Source organism: Corticium candelabrum, chromosome 20 (genome assembly GCF_963422355.1).
Source record: "Corticium candelabrum chromosome 20, ooCorCand1.1, whole genome shotgun sequence".
Taxonomy (NCBI): domain Eukaryota; kingdom Metazoa; phylum Porifera; class Homoscleromorpha; order Homosclerophorida; family Plakinidae; genus Corticium; species Corticium candelabrum.
This window is the reverse complement of record NC_085104.1, coordinates 112839-139016: the sequence shown is the minus strand read 5'-3', so window position 1 is coordinate 139016 and position 26178 is coordinate 112839. Positions and strand designations below refer to the sequence as shown.

Genomic DNA, 26178 nt, shown 5'->3' with positions numbered 1-26178 from the left:
TGTGCAACTGAAACGTGCGTTTGCTTGTGGTTTGGAACACTGTCTTCATGCTTGGTTTTGTGGAGATTGGCATGGCAGTTTTGGCGTGATTGATGCTGCAGGCAGACAGACAGACAGACAGACAGACAGACAGAAATATAATAGTAACACCATCATCAAGAGCGTCTCTTCACTGTCTAATGAAAATGAAAGCTTCAGCAAAGTATAGACCAGTTGTTTGCTAAATACTAGGAAAGGACTGCTAGTGTCTGAGGACCAGACGATCTCTTAGGTTTATTTTCATGTAGTAAGAACTTTATTGTAATCATTCTTAGCTTACTGCTGATGGTCATTGTAGATATTATTGTTCACAATATAAGACAGACAGACAGACAGACAGACAAACAGACAGACAGACAGACAGACATGTTTGAAAATATATGTATTGACAGACAGACAGACAGACAGACATGTTTGAAAATATATGTATTGACAGACAGACAGACAGACAGACAGACACTGACTGACAGACTGACTCGAAGACAGGATCTAACGTTGAGTTAGACGTGGCACTAGCTCACCCATGGGCATCAGACATCTTACCTCGTGCAGCTACAACTGGGGGAAGCGCGGCAATGAGAAGGGAGCAAATCAAGGAAAACAAGTACGCCCAGGAATGATTACCTGGCGGATATTCTCCAACTGTTGTGCCTCTTGTATTCGAACATTTCGGCCGTTGGGGGGAGAAAGCGTCTGAGTACTTGAGGGTTCTCTCTGCTTTGTGGAGGGATGACACTGGACGATCTAACATTGCTGAGTTCAAACACACTGGACACGACGATTTTCGATCAAGCTGCAGCAATGCAATTCAAGTGTGATCTCTAGGAAGATGGCAGTAATTTCAGCTGGACATAAATCTTGCAGTGTCCTTGACGAATATCAATTTGTTTTAAACTAAGTGGTTAAATGTATTCTGATCCCCCTATGGGGTCATCTGTTGTAGCCTTAAGTGTTTGTTGTTGATTTAGAGGAACTGTACTTAAAGACTAGCTTTTAAGCTCTTGATGGAAATTTCTTTGGATTTGAAAAATGTATGTATTTGACAGACAGACAGACAGACAGACAGACAGACAGACCTGCCTTATACATATATAGAGAGATCTCAATGCAGCAATATGCTAACAGACTGGTTTACAATATGTGTTGGAATTTGTCAGACGGCTGTCCGACATTGTCAAGCTTGCTCAACATATTTGTACTTTTGTAGTACATCTTTGTGCAATACGTTTGATGTGACTGTGTGACTGGATTGAATCACTGTTTGGCAAGTGTTGTGAATCAGGCTTTAGACTCAGTGTTTATCTGTTTATAGGAACTGTTCCCTCTTGAGAAGGTTGAAAAGAAAACAAGGAAGGAAGATACCACAGCGGCTGCAGTTTGGAAGGACACACCATCTCTTGACCTTGATGCTCCAGATGCTCCTCCTGCTAAAGCAATGAAAATTGGAGACGAGAGTGAATTATCAATGGCTGTTTTGTCAAAAGCACAAGTCAAAGAGGTTGCTGTTACATACGTTTATACATACAATCTACTTTTTTTTTGTTACAAGGGCTCTTAGGGCCCAGGTTACTGCAGACACTATGTACTTGCTACGATACTACGATACAATCAAAACACTATCAGCAGTCACTGTCTATATGTCACTTCTTCTTTGCTGCTTGGACAGAACTGACACTCCGGAGAGAGAGACAGGCAATTGTATGTTAGTTCCTTGCCCAAGGGAACTTATGTAACCTACATACGTACATACATACATACATACATACATACATATTCATGTATGTACATGTATCATGGTGATGCCTTCTGTTCACAAAATCACCGCTCTTCAGTCACAATCATGACGTCACCATCTGCTTGCTTGGTGCCCAAGACCAGCACCAGTTGACCACCCCTTGAAGTAGACAGACAGACAGACAGACAGACAGACAGACAATTATGGCGTCGGCCGTTTGGGCCAGACTAGAATGTAGTAGTGTTGTTCTTTGAAAATATATGTATTGACAGACAGACAGACAGACAGACAGACAAATTTCTGTAGATTTGATGAACAGAGTTTGAAGGATGGATGAATAATTGAACAATATACAGCATGAAAAATTGATTGATTAACAGCAGTATGTCACCAGATGGAGGGTTAGACAGGATGTGTTTGTTACTTGTTTAATATGTGAATATGTGGTAGAATGTGTTTATTTGGAAGTGTGAATTTGTTGATGTTGAAGGTTGGGACTGTTGATCCTGTTGGAGATTTCAAGTCGTTGATATCTTGCCAGGACGTAGATATGTTTGATGAAGGTATGTAGTGTATGTGTATATTCATACGGAATCATAGGTAGTGTACACGTTTTGCATTGTGTTGCAGCATGTCAGCAGATGGTTAGGAGAATCACACAGTTGGTTTTTGATTCATTCGGCGACCAGTTTTATTCTAAAGCGCTTGAATGTATGCATGCACTGAGGGAAGCTGCTGTGAAAGTGAGCACCGAATCGTTGACAGACCAGATGTTGTTGTTGTTTTGTTGTTGTTTTGTTGTTGTTTTGTTGTTGTTGTTTTGTTGTTGTTTTGTTGTTATTATTTTGTTGTTGTTGTTTGTTGTTGCTTAGTTGTTGTTATTTTGTTATTTTGTTGTTGTTTTGTTGTTATTATTTTGTTATTTTGTTGTTGTTGTTTTGTCATTTTGGTGTTTTGGTGTTGTTTTGGTGTTGTTGTTCTTGTTTTTGTTTTGTTGTTTTGTGGTTGTTGCTTAGTTGTTGTTGTTTTGTTTTTGTTTTGTTCTTGCTTAGTTTGTTGTTGTTGTTGTTGTTGTTGTTGTTGTGCTGTGCTAACATGATTGTTTCAGCTTAGGGAGCCAGATGTATTCAATAGTTTCTTGAGAGAACTGAAGTCTCGTATGACAGGAAGGTCAGCGCCTTTCTGGCAGAGAGTCAAAGCAGGTCACCTTTAGTGCTGTTTCTCATTATGTTATGATATTTTCATATTAAATACATTGTTGTTGTTTTAGCTGGTATTAGTCTGATTACATCAGCAGAGGCTAACGACAGCACTGTAAGTCGTGACGAAGCAAGAGAGGTGAACACTGGAGTGTGAATTGTTTTGACTAAGTTTTCTATGTGTTTATCTCTTTGTCTGTCTGTCTTTCTGTTTATTGAGATTGTAATATTTTATATTGGAAACTTTAATACGTTTGTTGTTTCATTTGTCTGCCTTTCTTTCTGTTTGTCTGTTGTCTGTATTGTCCATTCATTTCACTCTGAAATTGGTCTGCTAGCTTCTCATTTTGTCTGTCTCCATCTGTTGTATTAATCTGTTAGTTTCTCAATCTGTATACCTGGTAACCATCTGTCTGTTATTATGTGTTTCTTACCAGTTGTATGATGTAGAGAATGTTGCTCATTTAGTTCCTAACTGGAGATGAGAAAAAAGAAGAAATTCAACCCGAACCAGAAGAGACAGACGACACTGACGATTTGGTAAAACTCCATACACACTCAATTCTCTTGTAGTTCTATAAATCTCATGCAAACTATTACATGTGACAGCTTGCCATGATGTAAATATCAAAACTAAAGGTTAGTCACTCTCATCAGTTTGTGTGACGTCATCTATAGCGACTGTTGACTCATAGTTTATTTTCTTTTTGTAATCTCTGAATTTCCAGGGCTGTTCTTCATATTCAACATCACGGAATGATTTGCTAATGAACATATCCTTAAATGCTGTCACAAGTTCATCTCGCTCACTTTCCCAGCCATTCTGTGGCCTTTTTGCTACTTTAAATTTAATTAAATGTTGCTTAGTGGCATGTGTTGCTAGGAAACGATGTATCTTGTGAGCAGGAACTTTTGTTGTTAATTCTGTGTCATTCCATGGTGAGTTTGGTATGTATTTTGCTGTCCAGCCTTCATATGGATTATCGAAGTTCACAAATAGCTTCAGACGTTTGGGCAGTGGAAGGTCATTAATCTGTTTATATCGTCTACTGCCCATTGCAGTTTGTATGGCCTGTCTGCAACGAGTTTGAAGATTTGATACATTGTCAAGGAATTTGATAATTTCCTTGTTATGTTTTATAACAGCTAAATCCAAAGGAGTTTGATTGCTTGAATTTCGTCGGTCCAAAGGAACTCCACGTGTTGCTATGAAAGAGTAATTGTATAACATATCAATACACTCTCTGAGATACATATCTCTCATTATTGTATTAGAGATGGCTGATATACGCATCTCTCAATACATTCACTATTGTATTTTTTCATGGTATTTAAATTACCTAAATACTTTACCGCCTCAAGGTCTCCATCCCAAGCTCCTTGATGTATTAAACTCCATCCTCGTGCATCTTGCACATTTCCATCAGCTCCAGACGACAATAAAACTTGAATACATCTCATTCTCTCTTCCTGAGCAGCCTCTATCAAAAGTACATAGTCTATATACAATACACATGTACACACATCAAATTATCTAAACAGTCGGACCATCAAGCTGTAGATGTGAAAGATCTGGACGTGGTTGCGGTTGAGGGCCAATTCCAGTGTGATCGTTTCTTCGCGATCGGTATCCAATCAAATAATAGAGAGGAGTTCGTCCTGTTGTATCACACTCGTTTGGATTATGACCTTGCTCTACAAGTTTGCTGATCTGTTGTCTGTTCTTTCGATACGCAGCTTCATGAAGAGGTCTCGCACTAAATGCCATTGGGCACGCACGTGATCATGAATGCACAGTAAGCACAATGCATACATACGCTTGACGTTCAGTCTCGCGTAGCCAGACTTTACTACCGCGTCATACAGTACACTTCCGGAAAGTAAGACGCGGGAGACGGTCTGGAACTTCGAGGCTAGGTCTAGTCACATGTACGCGAGACTCCTTTGTACGTCATCGTTTGCTAAAAATCTTGTTAGGCTTAGGGTTACACGTGTATTAGGGTTAGAGTTAGAGACCAGGGTTAGGGTTTTGATTATTGCGTACTGAAAGTGTTATTTTCTCAAAAATATGTTTGTAACTTCTATAGGCATTCTAGCAAACACGATTCAATACAATTTGCGCATGCGTATTACTGTTAGCCAAATAGTAGGCGGTGCCGGTAGAGTAGAGGCATGCCGTGCTAGCATGTCGGAAGGAAAGATACTCAGTGAGGCAACAGCGCTAGCAGCAGAGCCTGATGAGATCCCATTGAGTGGAAGCGAGGAGAGCATTCTGAACGGCGACGAAGAACTCGACCCAAGAATTGCGGTGAATTTCGTCGCCACAATCACTACGTTGCCTTCTTATCAAACGATGTCAACGATGCGCTTTTACTGTAGGATAGTTTAGAGCGACTAAACGCCGCGTCAGACAGAATCAACGGTCTTGAAAGAGAATTGAGCGTATGACGCCTATTTTTCTCTATACCCAACATGTTCATTGGATATTTGTTTTTACAGTTGGTTCGTGCTGACTTCCATAAGACTCATGCCGAGTCCATAAAAGAACTAACAGCTCTGAAAAATAGTCTCAAGAAGCCTCTAGAGCGCGTTAGGCCATACTATGAGGCAAAACGTGAAGCGTATAGAGCGAAAATAGCCAATCAGAGGGCGACGAAACGTTATGAGAAGGCTACGAGTATGCACAAGGGCTCGATTGAAATGGTCGCGGTGGCCGAGAGAGACTTTGTTCCTTCACGAGGAGCGAATGACCCGATGGACACAACTTGGGTGGAGTTGTTGAACCATGCTAATGAGAAAGTAAGGGGTGGAATGCTTGGATATCCAGCTAATGTTGATGTTTGAATGAGGTGTTGTTGTATTGAGACAGTAGTGGCTGGAAAAAATTAAAAAATGTATTGTGAGATGCAGCTCTCCAATACAATAGTCTAGTACTAGTATCAATGTTTGGACTACGGTTTAGTGCCACTTTATGTTGTACTTTTAATCATGTAGTAGACAGACAGACAGACAGATGGGCATACAAAAATTCAAGGGATTGACGTTGGGCAGATACTGTAAGGTCTGGTGGAACATACTTTTGTGTATTGTTTATTTGTATCACAGAGGGTAAGCTCACAGTGGGTGTGAGACATTAATTATTCCAAACCTGGGGGAAGGAAAGCTGTTTAGTCGTATTTTGCAGTAGTGTACCTGTGTACAAGGAAAATTAAGAGCGTGTTCGCAGGGACATCTGGACTAACTATGATTGGGCCTGGTGTTTACATGCTCTAATTCCTGTATGTACAACTAGCACATTGATTGATGTGCTAGACTCTGTTTTTCATATTTTCTGGATACTGTAGAGGCAAGAAGTTTTGTCTTAAAAGAAACACATTATAGGGGCAACGTTTATAGCTGCTTCTAGTAATTTATTATATATATATATATATATATATATTAATATTTTATTTTATATTTTTTATTTAATATTTTATAGTAAAGATTGATTGTTCAGTTTTGATTTGTGTGTACTTGCTAACTTGCTGACGATCTGCTGTCTCGTTGAACGTTTAGTTTGTGGAAACTGAGAAGGAGAAGAATTTGGCCGAATACGAGCATTTGCAGTCAACAGAAGTATGTGAGAGATTAACGGAAAAAGTAGTATTGCTTGAAAAGAAGCATAAATCGGCGATTAAAAAATCGAGGTACACATTGAGTGTCTCCCTTTGTGCTTCCTCTATTAGTGTTGTGTGTGACAGGGATGTGTCTAATTTGTTTGTCGTTGGATGAGTTTATTAGTCTTGCTTGTTTGCTGTCTTCTTATTTAGACAGTTTTGTGTGTTGATCTGGTTGCCATATTTAGTGTAAAGTAGTAGATGGTATGGGGAGAAACAGTGGCAGATGTTTGGCTATTAATTAACTGGAGTGACCATGTACTTTGCACTGATTGTGTTGGCATCTGTGGACTTAGTAGGTTTTTTTACAGTGAGGATCAGCTGTTATTGTGGCCAGTACCTTCTGTTTGTGTAGACTTGTCTTGGCATATTCAAACTGTTAAGTAGGTATGGTAGTGTATAATATTTAACACTCACCCACACCCACTCACCCACCCATCCACGCACACACACACACACACACACACACACACACACACACACACACACGCAAATACACACGCAAACACACATGCAAACACACACACACACACACACACACACACACACACACACACACACACACACACACACACACACACGTGTTCAGGTGACGTTCATTCGGATTGACATGTTCAGTGTGTAGACCTGAGATGAGAATTTGTTGGACAAGTTGTTGCCTATGTGTCATGTGCATCCTTGTAATGTAAGCTAACAACTGAAGGTTTAGCGCTTTAGTGCTTCATTAAACTTAGCATTTGATTGGTTTGTGTGTTACTTTGCTGTATTCTTTTGTTTGTGTTGTTTGTTGTGTGAAGTTTGAAGAGATGACAAATTGTATGTGACTTCTGTTTGTATTCAGCCCTTTCTTCAAGGAACAAGTAAAGTATTATGAGTTACTGGAGGTGCAGCAAGTTATACGTTACTATAATATTTATAATTATGATAGTAGTTTGTTTCTTTATCATTTAGAAGCAGAAGCAACAGTTTCATGAGTTGCAAAAGAAGTTGTTGGCTATGAAGGCTGATTATAGTGATGCTATGGCCACATTAGAGAGGATTAGTGAAGAGATTCATCAGAAGCGGCAGTTGAATAGACAGTTACGAGAGAGGAAATTACAGAGAGACATTACTGTTAGTGTGGGAGATTGTGAAGATTTGGATGATGTTGATGGGATGGTTAGGGACTTGGCAGTTGGTGAGTTGACGCAAAGTGCATTGGTTATGTTAGTTTTTTGTTTGTTTGTTTTGTACTGTTTTCTTGTTTTCATCAACTTTCTGCTTACATTATTATGTCTATAGGTTTGGATGTTGATCTTATGGGGAGTTTAGACAGCCTTCAGAGTGAAATTTCTACATTAGAAGTGTTTAATGGGGAAGAGGGTGTTAGTAGTTCGAATGATGTTTCATCTAGTGAACAGAGCTCAAAAGGAATGAATGCAGAAATCGATGCATTAGGTGTAGAATTGCAATCAACAGGTAATAGCATGGATAATGTTGCCGAACACAATGAGGCAGAAATGAGAGCTTCCACAAATGAGCTGGAGGTAGAACGGTTAGAATTAAGCAGAGAGGAAGAGCAGCTTGAAAAACAAGAGAAACGACATCAACAAGAGGAGACAGTAAGACAACTGGAGACAGACAACAGGCATGAGGAACTTGATAAGAAGCAAAATAAGACAGTCTCAGAAATAGTAGAAGGGGAATCACTAGATGTAGGAAAAGAGATTGCACAAAATGAGCACAGAATAGCTAACCCAGAGATGGACAGTCAAGAGAATGACCTATCAGCTAGACAAGAGCGTGAAGAGACAAAAAACACGGAAGAAAACCGAGGAATGGAAAGACAAGATGAGAAAGAAGCTGAGAGAGACAAACAAACTGAAAGACAAGCAGGAAATGTGAACGAAAATTTTGAAAGAGTTGAGCAAGAACAGGCAACAGAGCAGACAGAGATGAAGAGTATGAGCAGAGAACAGACAGAAGAGTATGAAAATGAGGATACAACAAGAGACACTGGCACATGACATTTGGTTGTTTTCAGTTAAGTTATAGGGTGGGAGTGGTGATTACATCTATTTTCTAACAGAGTTCGATTTGTAATATTTGGTCAGCGGAACTGTCTAATATTATCTGATAATATTGAGTAGTTTGGCACATACTCATAGCCTCACTCATGGTTGCTTAATCATCTTCCCAAACCATAGAACTGACTACTAAGATGCTACCTGCCCTATTGACAAAGGCCCTCACATTTCAATAGATTGTTGCCTCAATTCCTGGCAAGCTCTAGTAAACAAGATCATTTGCTACATTCCATTTGTGCCACCTACAGCAAATAGTATCTGCAAAGTTCCCTATGAATCTAGTTTTGTCCCCAGCATTCGATGTTGTCTCTGACTTTCTCTCTCGTGTCTCTTTCTCTCAATCTCGGCTTGCCTTCTTATGCGGTCAGCCTCCCGCTTTTCTCTCATGGAATTCTTTGCTGTCCATGTCAATTCATTCTCATCAATCCCAGTCTCATCTTCCCATGTGGACACGTTTTCATTCCAAGTTCCAAGTTCAGAAGACTAAAGACAAAAAACAGGTAAGAGATGGAGCTTCACTGAAGAGATGTCTGGTGTGCACACTGAAGTTTGTGGGAGTGATTCCATTGCTAATCGGCTAGACAATTTACCGGAATCCTCATCTGTGGCATCACTAGTTGATGTTCGTACAGTGATCTACACAGACAAGTAAGAAAATCAGTCGAGGTATGACTACACATACTTCTAATGTTCTAATGTTTTTCAATATTTAATAACTGATTAGTCAGTCAAGATTGAATGCAGAACGCTGTCATTTTCTTACTTTCTTCGCACGTCTAAATGTTGGCTGCATGTCTTCGAATAGATTAATCTCTTCAACTTCCCCTTCGTTACTTGCATTCATCTGACTAACAGTCTCGGCAACATGTTGATGCATATTAGCAGGAAGTCTTGGTTTCGATGCAGGATCAATATCAACAGTAAAAGAATCTCCAGCCCCCCATTCTTGCCACTCTCCATCATCATCACCACCCTATATCAGCAAACAAACGACAAATATAAAACACTGCAGATAAATCAACTCACAGCAGCTACCATAGTATGTATGTTCCTGAGTTGCACTGTAAATAGATTTTTGTTCAGTAATTACTAAGTTAAATACTAAATAAAATAAATAAAATAAAATATACAAAGATATAAATAAAATGGCTATTTAATGATCAACACCAATTTCAGTTCCAATATTGTAATAATGTAGCTACAGTTATCGTGCTTTGTCCGTCTGCCCGTCTGTCTCTATTGCATTTCTCACCTTGTCTGCTTTGCCTCCATCTGCTGTTCTTGTAAATTGTAGCAAGTCATTATCAACTTTCTTTTTCTTTATGATTCTCAGCCATCGTAGAGGAGATGACAACCAGAACAATACAGTACTCAGAAAGCGACCGACACAACTTAACAGTCCCATTGGCCACAGTTCAACAGCACTCTTTAGTTTCTAATTCTTGAGCTCATATTGACGACCGAGATACAGGAAGTAGAATATACGGGCACTCACGCATGGTAATTACAAATCACGTGATTTTAAAGATAAGTTAGTGTAAGTAAAATGCAACCAATACTGTGTGTGTCATCGTTTTGTATACACTTAGTAAGCGTTTGCAGTTGCTAGAATATAAAAATAGCTTGCGACACTGTCACACTATCTAGCAGATCACGTGACGAGTAAGAACTCCCGTATATACAATTTTTCTTCGTATTTACCTCTTGATCTGTCTATTCTGACATACGTGTTACAGATAAGAATCACAAATAGTGTCTTGTCAACTGCTTGATAAAATGGAAGACGAGGGGGCGTCGTCTATGAGTTCTGAAGACAAAGTTCAAGAAGCAAAGGTTTGTATTCGAATCTAATAGTTTAGAATGATTGCCGAGAGACGAGTGATGTCAAGTGTATATTTGTTTAACCGATGTTTGGTGTAGTCGTTCCAGGAGATGTTGCCGGCTGATGCGAACGTGCCGCTACTGCCAGGAGAGAGACACGTGTGTGGAGTTAGTAAGTGTACAGTACATTACACAATGTAGCAAGTCAGTAGAGTACAGTGTAGCAACTGTTGTGTGTCATTCTGTAACAAGCAGTGTGGAACTGGGCAACTGGTTAGAGACGCAGGGAATCTCACTGGCATGTGGTTGCATCACAGCTACATCACACGCACGCACGCACGCACACACACACACACACACACACAGACACAGACACACAGACACACACACACACACAGACACACACACACACACACACACACACACACACACACACAGACACACACACACACACACACACACACACACACACACACACACACACACACACACACTAATGGCTACGATTTTGCGTTACTTATTCCTATAGAATTGACTGATTTTTGCGCTCATTTAGTGCATTTGTACGTGTACAATTTTTTTGTCACTGTTCTATGATTAGTGCATGCATGCTGTGTGTATATTGGTATATATGAGGTCATTGCATTGATGTGGTTTCATGCGTTGCAGCTAAGAATGTGACATATCTCTGCCCATTTATGGGTCCAATTCGAGGGCAGCTGTTTATCACAAACTACAAGCTTTATTTTCATGGTTACGACGGGGTACCACGGTGTTGGTGATCAGTTAGTTGACGTTAAAGTGAATGAATGTGGATTATTATTTATAGGAACCAGTGTTTACACTTGATGTTCCTTTGGGGGTTATATCACGTGTGGAGAAGATTGGGGGCTCGACTAGTCGGGGTGAAAATGCATACGGTTTGGAGATCTATTGTAAGGTATGGCTTGCTCTTGTGGTGTAGGAGACGTATGTTTGTTGTGATAATTTATGTGCATGCTGTTGTAGGATATGAGGAATTTAAGGTTCGCACATAAACAAGAGAAGCATTCAAGACGACTCGTTTACGACAAACTTATGGTAAATAGTTAAGTTTTACAAGTAAACGAGAACGTTGAGTACACACACACACACAGACACACAGACAGACAGACAGACACACACACACACACACACACACACACACACACACACACACACACACACACACACACACACACACACACAGACTAATGTGTTTGTGGCTGTGACTGTAATCTAGGTTTGTAGTTGTACTACAATAAGAGTTGCAGCTTTCAGGACTGATCAGAGTCTGTGTACTGACTGACTGATCAAGCTTGTTTTGTTGCTTGTGAATTTATATGTGACAATGAATGGCAGCAAAATGTAGCGGTATTTATTCTTACTTATATGTTTTATCTGAAGAATCAAGCTGAGTCAGTTTATGTATTTGACAACAGCAGTTAATCAAAGTAGTAATAGACTTAGATGCATATTAGACTGTCATATTAGAGTAATGCTTGTTTTTAGTGTATGAGACTATTGTATAGGAGGAATGCTATTTGTCATTGCAATGCAATGTTATTACATTTATGCCATTGTTCATACATCATTGTTGTTGTTGTTGTTATTGTTTACAGATGTTTGCATTCCCTCTTTCATCGGGAAAGGTTGTCAATCTTTTGTTCTCTTTATTGCATCTTGTTGGTGCTTACAACAAACGATTTTCTATAGAAACTGTTTGCATTTGATTACTTGGAAAAGTTTGGTGAAGCAATTGGTTGGGGTGTTTATGATATTGAAAAGGAGTTTCGCAGACAGGCAAATGCAGCTTGTAGTGTATTTGAAATTTGTATTTTTTGAAGATATATACGTATATGGTCTAGGGAGCACTGAATGATGGCTGGAGGTTGAGTCGAGTGAACGAAGGCTACGCTATTTGCGACACGTATCCCGAGTTGGTAAGAGCGATAATCAATGCTGTTTGCATGTCTTGTAGAATAGTACACACACACACACACACACACACACACACACACACACACACACACACACACACACACACACACACACACACACGCACGCACATCATGGTAATCCAGGGGGTGGGGGACTGATGGCATGGGATACTTTATATAATAATTAATGCAAAATATAGATAAGGGAGGATGCAAGACACTTTTAGTCTTTCATGCTTCTGTGTAACACATCAAGCCATGTCTGTAGGTAACTGTGTGACATTACATAAGATAATGCAGTAGGACACCGCTTATCCGACACTCAGTTATCCGACAGCACGGATTATTCGACGGTGCATGACTTGTCTGAACTGCGAGGCTGTGCGCACGCTAGGATATACGGTTCCTGTGTGTACAGTACTGTATTCGTGATCCATGTGTCATCAAATGATGGCTAGCAAACCACGAAAGAGGGAAGAGAGTTGTATTAGCAATTGAAGACAAACTTGAAATTTGTGAGCTGGTGCGTCAGGACAGAACCATGACCAGTGTTTCGGAGGAATACGGAATTGGAAGACCCACTGTTCACAATATCGTCAAATCAGAAGATAAGTTGAGAACCTTTCAAACTGAACTCAAGGACAACGACTGTGCTAAGAAATGACGAGCTATCAGGAGGTCAGACCTCTCAGAGTTAGACAAAGCAACGTACTTATGGTTCGTGCAGCAGAGATGCCAAGTCCATTGTGTGTCACATGGTAAAGCTTGTGAAGCTCTAGAAACGGTTCTTCAGTACCTGGAAGAACAACCTGAAGTTTCAGTAACCATAATGGTCCTACTGAATGGGCTGCTTATGAAAACTACAGCAAGAAGAGCGAAGGCATTGATCCAGACTAAGATTAGTGGTTACTTTAAGTCTTGACAGTTACCATTAGTGTTCTCCCTAAAAGTCAAAGAAGTTGTACTGTATTAGTTGTTACATGTACAATTAGATGTTGAGCTTCTTTAAGTATTCTGCAGTCGTTTTCAAAATGCATCAGTTATCCCACGTTTTTCAGTTATCTGACATCCTTTTGGTCCCATGCCCGTCGGATAAGTGGTGTCCTACTGTACTATCTGTCTGATCTGCAATGTCTTTTTTGTGATTAACATTTGCATGAAATTGTTTTGTTAGTTATGTGTTCCAGCAGCTGCTACTGATGATAGTTTGCAGCAAGTTGCTGCTTATAGAAGCAGAGGGAGAATTCCTGTGAGTCAATAATTTTTATTTTTTTGTTGTATGTTGCTAGAATGTCTTACTGTCAGGTGTTATGTTGGATTCACAAAGAGAATCGAGCATCTATTACACGTTGCAGTCAACCAATGGTTGGAAAACTTGGCAAGAGATGTAAAGAAGATGAGAGGATGCTGCAACGTATCAAGGAAGTTACACCTGGTTCTAACAAGCTTTACATTATCGATGCTCGTCCAAAGCTAAATGCCGTGGCAAACATGGTAAAGATACATTGTAATTTTTCTGTATTTTCTTTATTTTTATGAATTTATGTTGTTATTTACATTTATGGTTCTTAGTAACCAAGTATGCCATTGTTGCAGTTACCAGTCGGTACTACTCTGACCATTTCTTGTGGTGGTGGTGGTGGTGGTGGTGGTGGTGGTGGTGGTGGTGTGTGTGTGTGTGTGTGTGTGTGTGTGTGTGTGTGTGTGTGTGTGTGTGTGTGTGTGTGTGTGTGTGTGGTGCGAAAGCTCAGTTGGTTATATTAGAGAGTCATCTTACGGAGTGTGTACATTGGGACCTTGAAGGGTCGCAAGTTCAAGTCACAGTGATGACGAGCTATGGCATAATTTCCTTAAGCAAGAAACTAACACATATTTGCTTCTCTTGACTCAGGAGTATAAATGAGTACCTGGTCATTGACTGGGGTCCTAAGTGGCCGTTGGCTGTGACGTGACATCAGCCACTGGGTCCTGGTGAGACTTCGGGTGCTCACACCACAGTTGGCTTCACAAGTCGGTGCTCCTGCAAGTACCTGGCCCGGCTCCAGGAGTTTGCTAGCGCAGGCCCAGAGTTCCCTGAGTAGCACACAAGGCCCAGCTTAACAGCTGGGGACGTGACCTCTGAGAGGCAGCTCCTGACATTTAGGATTTTTTAGGTGTGTGTGTGTGTGTGTGTGTGTGTGTGTGTGTGTGTGTGTGTGTGTGTGTGTGTGTGTGTGTGTGTGTGTGTGTGTTGCATTCTCAATAAATTGACATCAATTATATTTGTTGTGTGTGTTGACTTAAGGCTCGAGGTGGTGGTTACGAAGATGATTCTTATCAAGGATGTGAGCTTGTTTTTATGGATATTGCAAATATTCACGTTGTTAGAGAAAGGTCTGTTTTGAATAATATATTCAATCTATTATGTAGCATTTAGAGTAACCTACTATTTGTTTTATATGCAGCAAGAAGAAATTACAAGATATCTGTTTTCCATCTGTTGATGACACTCATTGGTTGTCTAATCTGGAATCAACAAGATGGCTTGAACACATTAAGGTGCAGGTGCCTGCGTTCCCACAACATCATGATCACTTTACATGTTTCTATATGAATTGTTTGAATGGCATGCATCAAAGATTAGATGTGGAACAAAGTATTTTTATAATTTCCAGTATTAATGTAGCGAAATTATTGTGTGTAGAGTATTCTTGCTGGAGCCGTTCGTATTGTTGATCTTCTTGAGCGATGGAGAACGTCAGTTGTCATCCATTGCTCGGATGGATGGGACAGAACAGCACAGGTGATGATGGCATAATATCAGTACAATTAGCCTGGCGATCTCAATCTACATGTAAATCTAAATTGGCTTGCTATGGGTGCGGATCACATTGGATGTGTGGACCTAACCCGTGAAAAGCCTCCTATGTGTTACATGTTGTTTGGCTAGCCTGGTTGATGTTGCTGTTATTATAGAGATGTTTTTGGTAATTGAATGTGTTTGTGTTATGTAGTTGTCTGGTTTGGCTCTTCTTATGCTCGATCCATACCATCGAACTATTGATGGATTTCAGGTTGATATCTATTTATTTTGAAACAAATTTCTAGAATAGAAATTACAAGGTTTTGATATATGGTAATTAATGCTGTTTGTTGACAAGACTGTTACATATATATGCACACACACACACACACACACACACACACACACACACACACACACACACACACACACACACACACACACACACACACAAACACACACATATGTATGTATGTGTGTGTGTGTGTATGTATGTATGTATGTATGTATGTATGTATGTATGTATGTATGTATGTATATGTATATCAATAGAACACTTCTGATCATACAATATATGAGATATAATGTTTTGTTTAGTTAATATTAATACACTTTTTAGGTACTTATTGAGAAAGAATGGATCAGTTTGGGTCACAAATTTCAACAGGTACTGATTCACATACAATAGTTAGTTGCTTATGGAGACAACGTATTTGGATGATATAGTAATTAATTAAAGTAACTGATTATGTGAATAATTTTTTATATCAATATGTTTTGTTTCTTTGTGTTAGCGATATGGACATGGTGATTCTAAGTATAGTGATGACCAGAGGGCTCCCATCTTTCTTCAGTTTATGGATTGTGTGTGGCAAATTACAAAGCAATTCCCTTGTGCTTGTCAATTCAATGAACATTATCTTGTAACAATACTTGATCATCTGTACAGGTGTGCATGTGGATTTGTGTTTGTGTGGGTTTACGTGTATGACTGTTTTGTTTAGTTGCTTGTTTGGTACTTTTATGTGTAATAATGAGGCTCAACGAAAGAAAGAGGTGAGGACAGAAGAATGGTTGACACGGTTGAAGAGAAGATTGACATGGACAGACATTGAAGCATGTAGGAAGGCAAGATAGATGGGCAGTGGATAAACAAACATGCAGTCAAACAGAAACAGATGGACGGACATTCATACATACATACATACAGACAGACAGACGGATGGACAGTTGGATGGACGGACAGACAGACAGACAGACAGACGGTTGGACGGACAGATTTAGCTTAGTTGAGGAACACTACTAGTAGTTGGACAGTACATAGTACCCTGCATTACAAAATGTATCGTAGATAAAAGTTCAAATATATGTGATTAACAGACAGACAGGCAGACAGACAGACAGATATCAACTACTGAACCAACTGAGAACTAAAAATTACATTGTCTAACTACTCAGAAACCCAAAGAGGGTCCAGTTATTACAACACTAATTATTGGAGATGAAAGCGGCTTGTTTTTGCGTGGACTCTGCAACCCAAGGATGACATCTTGCGTTGGATTACTCTAACATTGCATCGCTGTAATTGAATGCTGAACCTTTTCCGCCAGTGATCCATAAATTGTGGCGAGTTGCGCTGACCATTTTTATCAAAAGATTGAGATCCGAGAGAACGTAGGTATTGGTCTCCTTCATCACCCCATCCACCGAAGTGTTCAATGACTGAAGGCTTAAAGATTATTTGGTTGCCAGTTGGTAGCCTTTCATCTTGATATTTGATTTCTTTTCTTCTCTTTCTTCTCTTTGCTTCGAAGCTAGACCATCTACTTTTGAGGATGAGGGAAATACCTCTGAGCTCCAGGGATGGGCAAGAGAGATGTCTAAATCAATACTCATACCAGAAGATGTATCAAGTGCTATAATGTCTGGTCTGTTATCCGAGTTTGAGTAGCGATGTCTTGGCTCTCTCCTGTGTGGTATGTGAAGTTCACTTAGACAATCAGTCCAAACATTTGCAATGGATTTGTGACTCCAAACTGGGCCACCACCAACCTTGCATGTTAAAAGATGATACCCGCTGTCGTCAAGAACTGCTCTGCACTGACATGAACTCAACCACTCCAGAGAACAGACTGGCAAGTCCAACCTCAGATATGACGCCAAGCGATAAACACAAGAATCAAGTGCGAAACACATTGAGGTTGGAACAGCGTTGACCCAAGCACCTGCACCTGCACCATGTAAAGAGCGAATTCTGGCAGCATCTCTTGTTGGCTTCACTGTATCACGAGACATAGATTCAAACAAATCATTAGATAATCGCTTCTGTAATTTGCCACTAGCAGGTAAGTACTCAGACAGTTCATTCGAGGGAATGAGGCTCTTTAGTGTCGCACCTGTAGCAGATCCCGAAGATCCTTTCAGAAGCAAATCTAAATCTACTCTCAAGTTAGGAAAACGCTTGTGTAGTGCATCTATTGCTTCAACCCATGAGGCTAAGAAAGCACAAGCTGCTATAGATTTGACAGATGTTAGACCAAAACCACCTAGTCGGACTGGTAGAGTGGCTTGTTGCCATGCCAAGTCACTGAGTTGGTGATAAGATAGTAATTCAGAGAAAACTTTGCGACAGACAGACAGACAGACAGACAGACAGACAGACAGACAGATGAATACAGGTAACAGTACAAGCTAGATGATGGTAAGACAGATAAACTGGAAAGCCAGGTTGGTACGCAATGACTTCTGTAGCTGTCTCATTTCGCACACAGAACATATTGGTAAGTCTTTGCAATTTATCTTTATAGCAAGTACGAGAGAAGACGGTGTCATTGTGGTCATTCATTAACAGTCAACAGATTGAGTACATCAACCCTCTTTACTCTCCAGAGCTTCACAACCACGTATGATATTTGGCTGTTACTTTGGTTAACATGCGTGTAACTGACTTGCCTACGTTTAGGTTTTATTCCCTGTTGCCAGCATGAGACGTTTGGAACTATGGAAAAGTTATTATCTTAGATGGAATCCACGATTCAGGCCTCAGGTTGGTAATTATAGAGTCACATTGAAGGAGTTATTCTTGTGGTATGGTGTGCAATTGTATGTGTGTCACAGTGTTTATGCACTTTCTTCACAATACACATACTGTGTATTGTAGAAGATATTAGGGTTTATGATTATACGTTGTGAGGCACTGGTTTTGCATTCGTACTGAGGCTATGGGCTAATTCATCAATCTGTTATTTTGACATGCTTAGGTCGTTATGGATTATGGCAGATTATTAGATGAGTAATGACAGGAGTGCACTGAGTTAGGAGTATATTGTTATGATTGTGACTTTGCATACAGTTGTTGGTGATGGTTATTCTTACCTATAGTGTGTGTGTGTGTGTGTGTGTGTGTGTGTGTGTGTGTGTGTGTGTGTGTGTGTGCGTGCGTGTGCGTGCGTGCATGTGTGCATGCGTGCGCGCGCGCGCTGTGTGTGTGTGTGTGTGTGTGCATGCACGTGCGTGCGTGCATGCGTGTGTGTGTGCATGCGTGTGTGTGTGTGTGTGTGTGTGTGTGTGTGTGTGTGTGTGTGTGTGTGTGTGTGTGTACTGTAATGTATGATGTAGGTGTATTGTGTTAGCATATTGACTGTTTGCTAGGAATCTGAACACGAACGGAACAGGAACTGTTCAAGTTGTGTCAACTGGTACACTCTAGTGTTTTCTTCATCATAAATGCATATCTAAATGTTTGTTGATGTTTTGTGTTCATTTAGCTCCGCGATAAATGCAAGGAGCTGGAACAAGAAGCAGATGCAAGAGCAGAAATGTCTCTGCCTGTGCAAGTGTGATGGTGTGTGATATTAAATGGTTTCTTATACCCGTTGTCAGTGCAAGACGAGTCTACTGACAGAAGGGGTATTATGTAGACATGCACACTTGGATAGAACTTGTTATGTGACTTTCAGGTTAACTTCTCACCTTTACTTTCTGAATCGAGGACATCAACTTCTTTGTTGCTAATTATAGTTTTATTTGAGGTTTCACATTTGTTATGTACTTGATATTTTACTTAAGATAATACGATTTGTTTATGTAACAACTAGTTAACCACATTCAGTTGATGATTTGTGTGGCAGCAGGTTACATAGTTAACTAGAGCTTGAGTACACACTCGCTCATGTTCATGTGTGTGTGTGTGAGTGTGGAAATGTGATGTTTTGAAACACTGAAATAGGAGTGAACGAAGGTCATTGTTTGTTTGCTCTGTATTTGTAAATGATGCTTGTTGGATAACTCCAAGTACTTACTACTAGTAATGCTTTAGTAAATCAATACACAAATGGTCAAGTATCGTCAATACAACGAAGATAGATGTCAATACACCAAAATAGATGATCAGCTCAAAAAATAGTCAAAAAGTTAGTTCTTGACATTCTACGAGCGGCCTTTACTACATTCTCTGGTACATCTGGACAACTGGCAGAAGCTACTGCATCACCATCATTATCATCACCATCATTGTCACTACTTGGAAATGCTGGACTAGTCTTGCCTGTGCTGTCTGCAACTTCAATTCCAACATTATGCTGGCCATCAGCAGTGGTTGTGACTTCCTCTCCTGCCTGTAAAGTGACCTCCTGGCAGATTTTGTTTGTGGAACCCAATTCTATTCCACTGCTTTCATCATCCACCAAACATTCTGTCGTCACATTTACATGGCTTTGTCTTTTTTTCATAAGAGCATGAGTGGCAGAGAGATGGCTTGTCGATGCAGCTCCTGTTCTCTGTCTATGCTCTACAGAGTAATCGTCCAATTTGCTTTCAGTGTTACTGACATAGAAAACACTTTTTGTGGCTTCTTCTTTTGTGTTCGAATGTTTCTGAGTGAGACTTGCTTTCATTGAGCTGTGGAGAAGAGACAATTGATCTCTTGATATAACTCCTGTTCTTTGTCTCATGTCGTCAACAGCAGTCTCTTCCAGAACATAATTCTCACTGTCTTTGTCATCTTCCTGCTCTTCATCCTTCACCTTGTCATCCAAACTTCGTTTGCTTTCTACAACTTGCTCACCACTAACACTTTTGGATTTTGATTTGTTTCGTTTCCATAGACTCTCTTTGAGGAGATATTTCTGTGTTAGTTGAATAACTCGACCTATTCCTGCTCTTCTGCTCTTCTCACTCTTTGTCTGCAACACTACCTGTCTACTAACTGGTGCCTTTACGTCACCCTGTTGTTTCTGTAGAGTTGTGAAAGTCTCTGCTATCTCTAGCAACGTTATCATCACGTCTCTGGTCTGGTGATGTGCTCTGACAGTTGTGAATGTTTTCAATGTGTTATCTCCACAATTAAATTGAATACAATGCCTACCACCTCGACTTTTCTCACCACCAATCACAACCTCCTTCACTTCATCCAGTGGAAGACGTTCATATTCAGTCACTTCGTCATTTGTCTCGTCATATCGTACAATGTAAAATGAGCTTTCTGTCATCAACAGAATGACGTCCTCGTCTTCATCCTCTCCTTTGCTGTCAACACGAAAGGCAGATGGGACAACGAGAGCCCAACCTTTAGTACCAGACATTTCTGAATCATCTATTAGTCTCTTCTTACAACACTGGACTAAAGACACAAGACTTGCCTCCTTCTGCATTGTCCATTGCTCATCTTCTTTTTCCACATCTGTTTCTGGTTCAATGTTAACAAAATCATCCATAACACAACTTCCTTGCATTGTGTTGATAACCAGCTGACGGTACGTGTCTCTAAATCGACTGACATAATAACGATTGGCCGACTTCATGCCATCTCTCACCATGCCAGCAAACCGTCTTTCTCCAGTTCTAGTGAAGTCTCCTTTCAGAGCATCTGTACCTGCATATTGGCGACTGATTGCATCTCCATTGTTTGCCCATATCTCTTGATATAGTGTCTGGCAGGCATGTGGAAGGCGCTCTTCTGGATCCAGTAGACCAAATTTGCATAGAATTGAGTGTAAGGTAGCACGAGCAAATGCAGACTGTACAACATTGGTTCGATCCAAACAGTCCATGCAGTTGACTCGAAATACACCAGTTTGTTTTGACAGTAAACCCTTCCTGTCACCCACCCAACAGAATCGCATCCGTGAGATAATGTTGCGGAGGTTTTCAACTAAAACTTGGATTCGTTCATAATGCATTCCTTTGCAATACTCGTGAAAATCAAAAGACAAAAAGAACAGATTCTCATTGTTATAAACAGCTGCCTGCTTCTCATACATTAATCCAATTGCTCTCTCTCTTCCTGTCCTGTCAACAAGATTGACAGACACAATCCAGTCATACAGCATCAACTGTTCACCAAAGTGTGTGGCAAATGCTTCCCTGTTTTCCTCCTCTGTTCCATGGAGTCTTGGTGCAGGTCGATATTTAATGCACGGTTGGCTCCAGAAGACAGGAATAGAACCTCTGACTTGAACAAAGGAAGCAATATTTGGTGGTTTGTTGACAATGAATTCAGTTTCTACATAGTTTGCCACGTGGCCATGCTTGTCAATTCCTCGACGTTTGTATCTTGTGCCAGCACGATATCGACTTCTCCTAGAAATGATAACGAGATCAAATGAATCATTTGTATGACCTGAAAAAGAAACAGGAGCTGATTGACGTTTGAGTTTGGGACTAGATTTTGGACTGTTACTAAATGCTTGAGGTTCTGGAGAAGTTTGACGAGAGTGAGGTAATGTACACACCTCTGACTGGACAAATCCTTGAACAACTGGAATGATCCATTGATCAATGACACTTGCTGTGGTACCATGTGTTTCAGATGCAGTTATTAGCTCATTGAGCATTTCATAGTTCCAGAAAAACCTTTTGTCTGCTTGCTTCCATAATGGTTTCAATTTGTCGTGGCTGCTGAGCATCTGCCGTTGCATTGAGTTTGTCAAATCAGCAGTAAATGAGAAGTAAAAGGACTCTGATCCTGTGAACATTCGATGAAGTTCTTCTTCTAGACGTTTCTCAATCTTTTCTTGTTTGTTGAGTTTCTGGTCACTAATTTTCTCATATTGTTGTAACAATTCCTGTTGGCAAGCATTTGCTGTTTTCTGGTTCTGATGCTGTTCTTCATTAACAGCACTGTCTCTCCCTCCCTGTGAAGGTAGTGAAAGACTAAGTGACACAATCTTGTTAATTCTAAAGATTTCTCCATTCCAATGAGGTTGCCTAGCAACAGGAACAGAGTGACCGACTAATATCAACTTCCAGTGAGATTTTGGTGAAAATCTTAATTTTCCCACTACAGCATGGACACAGCCTCTACACTGAGGATGCCAAGCTTTCTCCAACATTGATGCTGGATGAACCTCAAGACTTCCAGTTAGTCGGCTGCACCACAGTGTGCTATCGGCACATTTGAGAATGTACCTATCATAGGTCTCATATACTTCAATAGACATACCTGGAACCAAACACACACAAGATCAGTAAGACAATGTTTTGTGAAAGAAGCATCAGTATAATATTGTCTAATTGTCTGCAGCTGCCTTTTTGTAAGTTGACAAACACAACATCGTAACAAAAATATTTACTGCATTTTCCCTTCGTTTCTTTCCTAAATTTCTGTACCTTCAATACATTTAAGTGTTGCTGCTAATTTCCAAAGAGCTGCTAGTTATGCTTTACTCATGAATGACCCAAGCCTATCAGCACTAAAAATTTCTCACAACGTTGCAGCATGCCAGGATACTTACAAATCTAGACAGTTTAGTAAATTACTGTATGACCTGCCACAGTATACCAGTACAGTAGTAGCCCGTACTGTTGTGTAGCAACCATTCGTCATGTGGAAGAAGCGAGGAAACACATTTATCCAATTAGCTAGCTAGTAACTAGATAGGTAGAGAGTTTTGTGTCTACACTGTATCTTACCTCACAAGTTACTAAGGTAAACAGCCGTCTTCGAGATGAACAAGGTAAAAAACAGCTGAACTCGTCAAACGACCTGTCACTCTGTCATGTACATGTCACATGACCTAAATGATGTCACGTGGTGAACATTTCTGAGACAATCTAATTAATCTAAAGTTCCGAAATAGTGTGGTGAAGTCTAATTATCAAATAAGCAGCATACTTTGAAGAAGCTGTAGATTATTGTGATTTTAATCAACACAACAGAAATTCAAAATTTATTATTTTTAGATTTTTAATTATAACTATCTAAACCAACAATTGCTTTGGACAATTTTAAAGTTTAGTTACTAGTTTTTAGTATGTTTTATTAATTAATTTTATTAAAAATTTAAAACGTATATCTAGCGCGTACATACTTTGGATATCCGAGGTCGACGAGCGTTGCATGCGCATGCGTCGCTTCATCTCCAATGAGTGGCTTTTCAGGCGACGAATCTCAGCCAGGTGGTCTTCACAGTGGGCTAAGGAGAATGGACGAAGAAGCTAAGTTGATGAGAAGCAGAGTCAGTGCTCGCGAATGTCGTGCAAGGAAGAAGAAACGATACCAGAAACTTGAATCAATGGCAGAATCTAAAGAGAAGATTGTTTTACAGCTTAGGGAAGAGCTGGAAAAAGTAAATTGGGCATAGAATTGCGCTACATTTGTATTTGTGACGGCAGTTTGCCAAATTGGCCGGTTGTGGCGTCACATGTTTCTTAACGCATGCGTGGAAGTGGGGAGTTCCCTTGCGCAGTCTAGCTGTTGTTATTGTTCTACATAGCTGTACGACGAGTGCAAAGCGCTGGATGTTGCACATGAGATCACAAGCTTGAATGTGGATAAACGTTTCTCTTCGGATGTGAAGTGAGATGGATGATGAAACTCTTACCGTTCCTAGCTAGTTATCTAGCTAGACAGATAAAGGGTCTACACCCTCTGCTTTGCCCTTTTTATTGATAAATTCGGTAGATTTTGAAGCGGCTGTAGATATATTGTACTTGTAACTAGTAGCTCTAGATAGATTGGCAGGTAGTTTTTTGCTATAGCTAGACTCGAGCTAGTCTCTCCCCGCCTTCGTCATTCCCCGTTTTGTCAATCCTCGCCGTGTAGACTCGAGCCAGTCTCTTCCCTGGCTCGAGTCTATGCTATAGCAGCAGGAGTTTACAGGCACGTTGATTACTTCAGAATTAATTTTAGTGACCTACATGTACCGCTGTGCAACGTACTGCAGTGTGTAACATTGGACTTGATGGAAGTCATCGGAGCAGATGGTATGAACAGATGGTTGTGTGTACAACATTTGTCAACTTGTCTCCACCGCACTTTTGTTTTTTTGCTTTGTTGACTGGGAAGAGGACGTGAGATGATCCACTTTTGTCTGTTGTAAATTTTTTTAGAATAATTAATTAATTGTCATAGGCTACAGTCCGTATTTAACGTACACGTGACCTTTATGAACTTCCCCTCATCCACGTGTTTCTGCTTACGGTGCATAAGTTTCACTATTCACGGCCTGCCTAGTCAAGCCCTAGTGTGTTTCATAGTTGGGACGATTGTGGACGGCCTGGAGAACAATGAGTGATTCCAGCCTTGTGGCTGCTCAACGGTTAACTGAGGTAGGTAGAACTTTAGTGAGTAATAAGTGTATTGAGAAATGTCTATTGTGACCATGCAGGTGATCGAAATCAATCACCAGTGGAATGAGCAATACTGCAGACTTGAAAGAGATAGCAACCGAATTATTCAACAACTTGATATGAAATTGAAGGACTCTGAACGTGAACTGCAGGCAGTAAAACAGCAACTAGCACAAGCAAACAGACTGACAGATGAGAATCGTGTGCCACAGGCACAACATGAAGCTGTTATTGGGAAACTGGAATATCTGCAGGCAAATTATCAGACTGCTTTGGAGACAATTGACCAGTTGAGGTCGGACAATAAAAGACTAAGTGAAGAAACAAGATATGACGAACGCAGAAGAACGGAAAGAGGGAGGGATTCTGAGCAGGCAAGACTTCTACAACATCAGGTACCCTATAGTACAAAGTTAATTGAGCTGTGCTTCTCTAAACTCGTGTGGTTGTGTAGCTTGGTGTGATGAGACAAGATCTTGCACAAGAACAAAGGGCCAAGGAAAGACTTGAAACGGAGCGTGGTAGACTACTAGATGAGAAACACCAGCTGCAGGATGAGAATTTTGCCCTCAGACAGCAAGTAAGTTGATAAAATCTGCACTACACAAATTTGCTCCTTCAGACACTAAATTGTACAGCAATTGCTCCTAAGGCTGTAAGTGTAGTCACTAGTGTATCGTTTGCACCACACATTTATCTTGCTTGGTGCAACTTTCTAGAAATTTATCACATGCTTCTTTAGTTTTTATCATCTCAATGAGATGGAGGTAAGACTTCCTAGTGCCAAATTGCTTTAATTAAATTCAAAGAGAACACAAGTTCGGGAGTTACAGACTATGATGTAAGCAGGTGGGGTGCAGAGACAAGTTAGTCATTAGAATGAATTGCTGATAAGCACGTGAGGAAGTCCAAGCAAAGTTACATCACCATGATGAAGCAAGTTCTAAACAACTTGTGCAATATTTGAAATAAATATCCTGAAACTGTGCAATGCAAACTTATTGTATTAGGCAATGGCAGATTCATTCAATATATATCTGACAGAACTTCTTTCATTTCAGCTTGAGCAGTATAACGCACACTACAGACGTGGCGGCCACTCCTGAGTAACAATAGATGGCATGGCGCAATGCTATGGAATGTGTGGGTGATTCAAACATGAATAACGTGACTGTACAGTCTATTGTAAGAACAGCCTATGCCCACTGAGTCATCAATCTCCTACGATTGTAATGTCAGATTGTGTAGTAATTTAGTAATTTAGTAATCATATGTTTTCTCATCGTTTTGTTAAATACAAATTGTAGAAATTGTTTCAAATGTGTCACACTTGTCAGCCACTCAAGGATGAC

The 26178-nt window shown here is 40.2% G+C and overlaps 8 protein-coding genes across 10 annotated transcripts in view; 5 read left to right on the top strand and 3 right to left on the bottom strand.

The window, feature by feature from the left end:
- LOC134195851 (X-ray repair cross-complementing protein 5-like) overlaps window positions 1-3680 on the top strand; it is a 9681-nt gene extending 6001 nt beyond the window's left edge. Inside the window, exons 16-22 of the mRNA XM_062664938.1 lie at window positions 1352-1537; window positions 2265-2337; window positions 2405-2517; window positions 2883-2976; window positions 3045-3112; window positions 3442-3513; window positions 3583-3680. Coding sequence (XP_062520922.1) covers window positions 1352-1537; window positions 2265-2337; window positions 2405-2517; window positions 2883-2976; window positions 3045-3112; window positions 3442-3513; window positions 3583-3597 — 621 coding nt within the window. The 3' untranslated portion in view covers window positions 3598-3680. The remainder of the gene's footprint in view (window positions 1-1351; window positions 1538-2264; window positions 2338-2404; window positions 2518-2882; window positions 2977-3044; window positions 3113-3441; window positions 3514-3582) is intronic.
- On the bottom strand, window positions 3520-4829 carry LOC134195852 (serine/threonine-protein phosphatase 6 regulatory ankyrin repeat subunit C-like). Its single transcript, XM_062664939.1, has 3 exons — window positions 4522-4829; window positions 4314-4454; window positions 3520-4179 (listed from the first exon to the last, which is right to left on the bottom strand). The coding sequence occupies exons 1-3, from the start codon at window positions 4739-4741 to the stop codon at window positions 3614-3616; spliced, it is 927 nt and encodes a 308-aa protein (XP_062520923.1). The 5' UTR covers window positions 4742-4829; the 3' UTR covers window positions 3520-3613.
- A 288-nt stretch (window positions 4830-5117) lies between these two features.
- On the top strand, window positions 5118-8783 carry LOC134195780 (SH3 domain-binding protein 5-like). The gene is made up of 7 exons (XM_062664859.1): window positions 5118-5281; window positions 5353-5415; window positions 5473-5772; window positions 6529-6659; window positions 7471-7513; window positions 7581-7806; window positions 7911-8783. Exons 1-7 carry the CDS (start codon window positions 5159-5161, stop codon window positions 8633-8635), a joined length of 1611 nt encoding a protein of 536 aa, XP_062520843.1. The 5' UTR covers window positions 5118-5158; the 3' UTR covers window positions 8636-8783.
- Window positions 8784-8862: 79 nt separating this feature from the next.
- Window positions 8863-10174, bottom strand: LOC134195781 (receptor-binding cancer antigen expressed on SiSo cells-like). Its single transcript, XM_062664860.1, has 4 exons — window positions 9948-10174; window positions 9459-9668; window positions 9239-9331; window positions 8863-9178 (listed from the first exon to the last, which is right to left on the bottom strand). Exons 1-4 carry the CDS (start codon window positions 10098-10100, stop codon window positions 8966-8968), a joined length of 669 nt encoding a protein of 222 aa, XP_062520844.1. The 5' UTR covers window positions 10101-10174; the 3' UTR covers window positions 8863-8965.
- A 210-nt stretch (window positions 10175-10384) lies between these two features.
- Window positions 10385-19486, top strand: LOC134195779 (myotubularin-related protein 2-like). Of its 2 annotated transcripts, XM_062664857.1 has the most exons (21): window positions 10385-10528; window positions 10616-10688; window positions 11186-11280; window positions 11346-11456; window positions 11525-11596; window positions 12157-12186; window positions 12251-12337; window positions 12403-12477; window positions 13649-13723; window positions 13780-13968; window positions 14759-14847; window positions 14919-15012; window positions 15158-15256; window positions 15468-15527; window positions 15876-15923; window positions 16051-16205; window positions 16261-16312; window positions 18064-18159; window positions 18219-18302; window positions 18908-18954; window positions 19024-19486. In XM_062664857.1, exons 1-21 carry the CDS (start codon window positions 10472-10474, stop codon window positions 19106-19108), a joined length of 1773 nt encoding a protein of 590 aa, XP_062520841.1. In that variant the 5' UTR covers window positions 10385-10471; the 3' UTR covers window positions 19109-19486. The 2 variants fall into 2 exon arrangements, with proteins under 2 accessions (XP_062520841.1, XP_062520842.1); XM_062664858.1 differs by lacking the exon at window positions 10385-10528 and having other exon boundaries at window positions 10639-10684.
- Window positions 19487-19493: 7 nt separating this feature from the next.
- On the bottom strand, window positions 19494-23254 carry LOC134195778 (phosphatidylinositide phosphatase SAC2-like). The gene is made up of 2 exons (XM_062664856.1): window positions 23168-23254; window positions 19494-22697 (listed from the first exon to the last, which is right to left on the bottom strand). Exon 2 carries the CDS (start codon window positions 22693-22695, stop codon window positions 19651-19653), a length of 3045 nt encoding a protein of 1014 aa, XP_062520840.1. The 5' UTR covers window positions 22696-22697; window positions 23168-23254; the 3' UTR covers window positions 19494-19650.
- Window positions 23255-23595: 341 nt separating this feature from the next.
- Window positions 23596-24733, top strand: LOC134195534 (cAMP-responsive element-binding protein-like 2). 2 transcript variants are annotated; one of them, XM_062664570.1, is made up of 4 exons: window positions 23596-23823; window positions 23971-24053; window positions 24387-24547; window positions 24609-24733. In XM_062664570.1, exons 1-3 carry the CDS (start codon window positions 23620-23622, stop codon window positions 24532-24534), a joined length of 435 nt encoding a protein of 144 aa, XP_062520554.1. In that variant the 5' UTR covers window positions 23596-23619; the 3' UTR covers window positions 24535-24547; window positions 24609-24733. The 2 variants fall into 2 exon arrangements, with proteins under 2 accessions (XP_062520554.1, XP_062520553.1); XM_062664569.1 differs by having other exon boundaries at window positions 24387-24726.
- Window positions 24734-24748: 15 nt separating this feature from the next.
- LOC134195533 (uncharacterized) lies at window positions 24749-26146 on the top strand. Its single transcript, XM_062664568.1, has 4 exons — window positions 24749-24805; window positions 24865-25221; window positions 25281-25406; window positions 25888-26146. The coding sequence occupies exons 1-4, from the start codon at window positions 24764-24766 to the stop codon at window positions 25930-25932; spliced, it is 570 nt and encodes a 189-aa protein (XP_062520552.1). The 5' UTR covers window positions 24749-24763; the 3' UTR covers window positions 25933-26146.
- The last annotated feature ends 32 nt before the right edge of the window (window positions 26147-26178 follow it).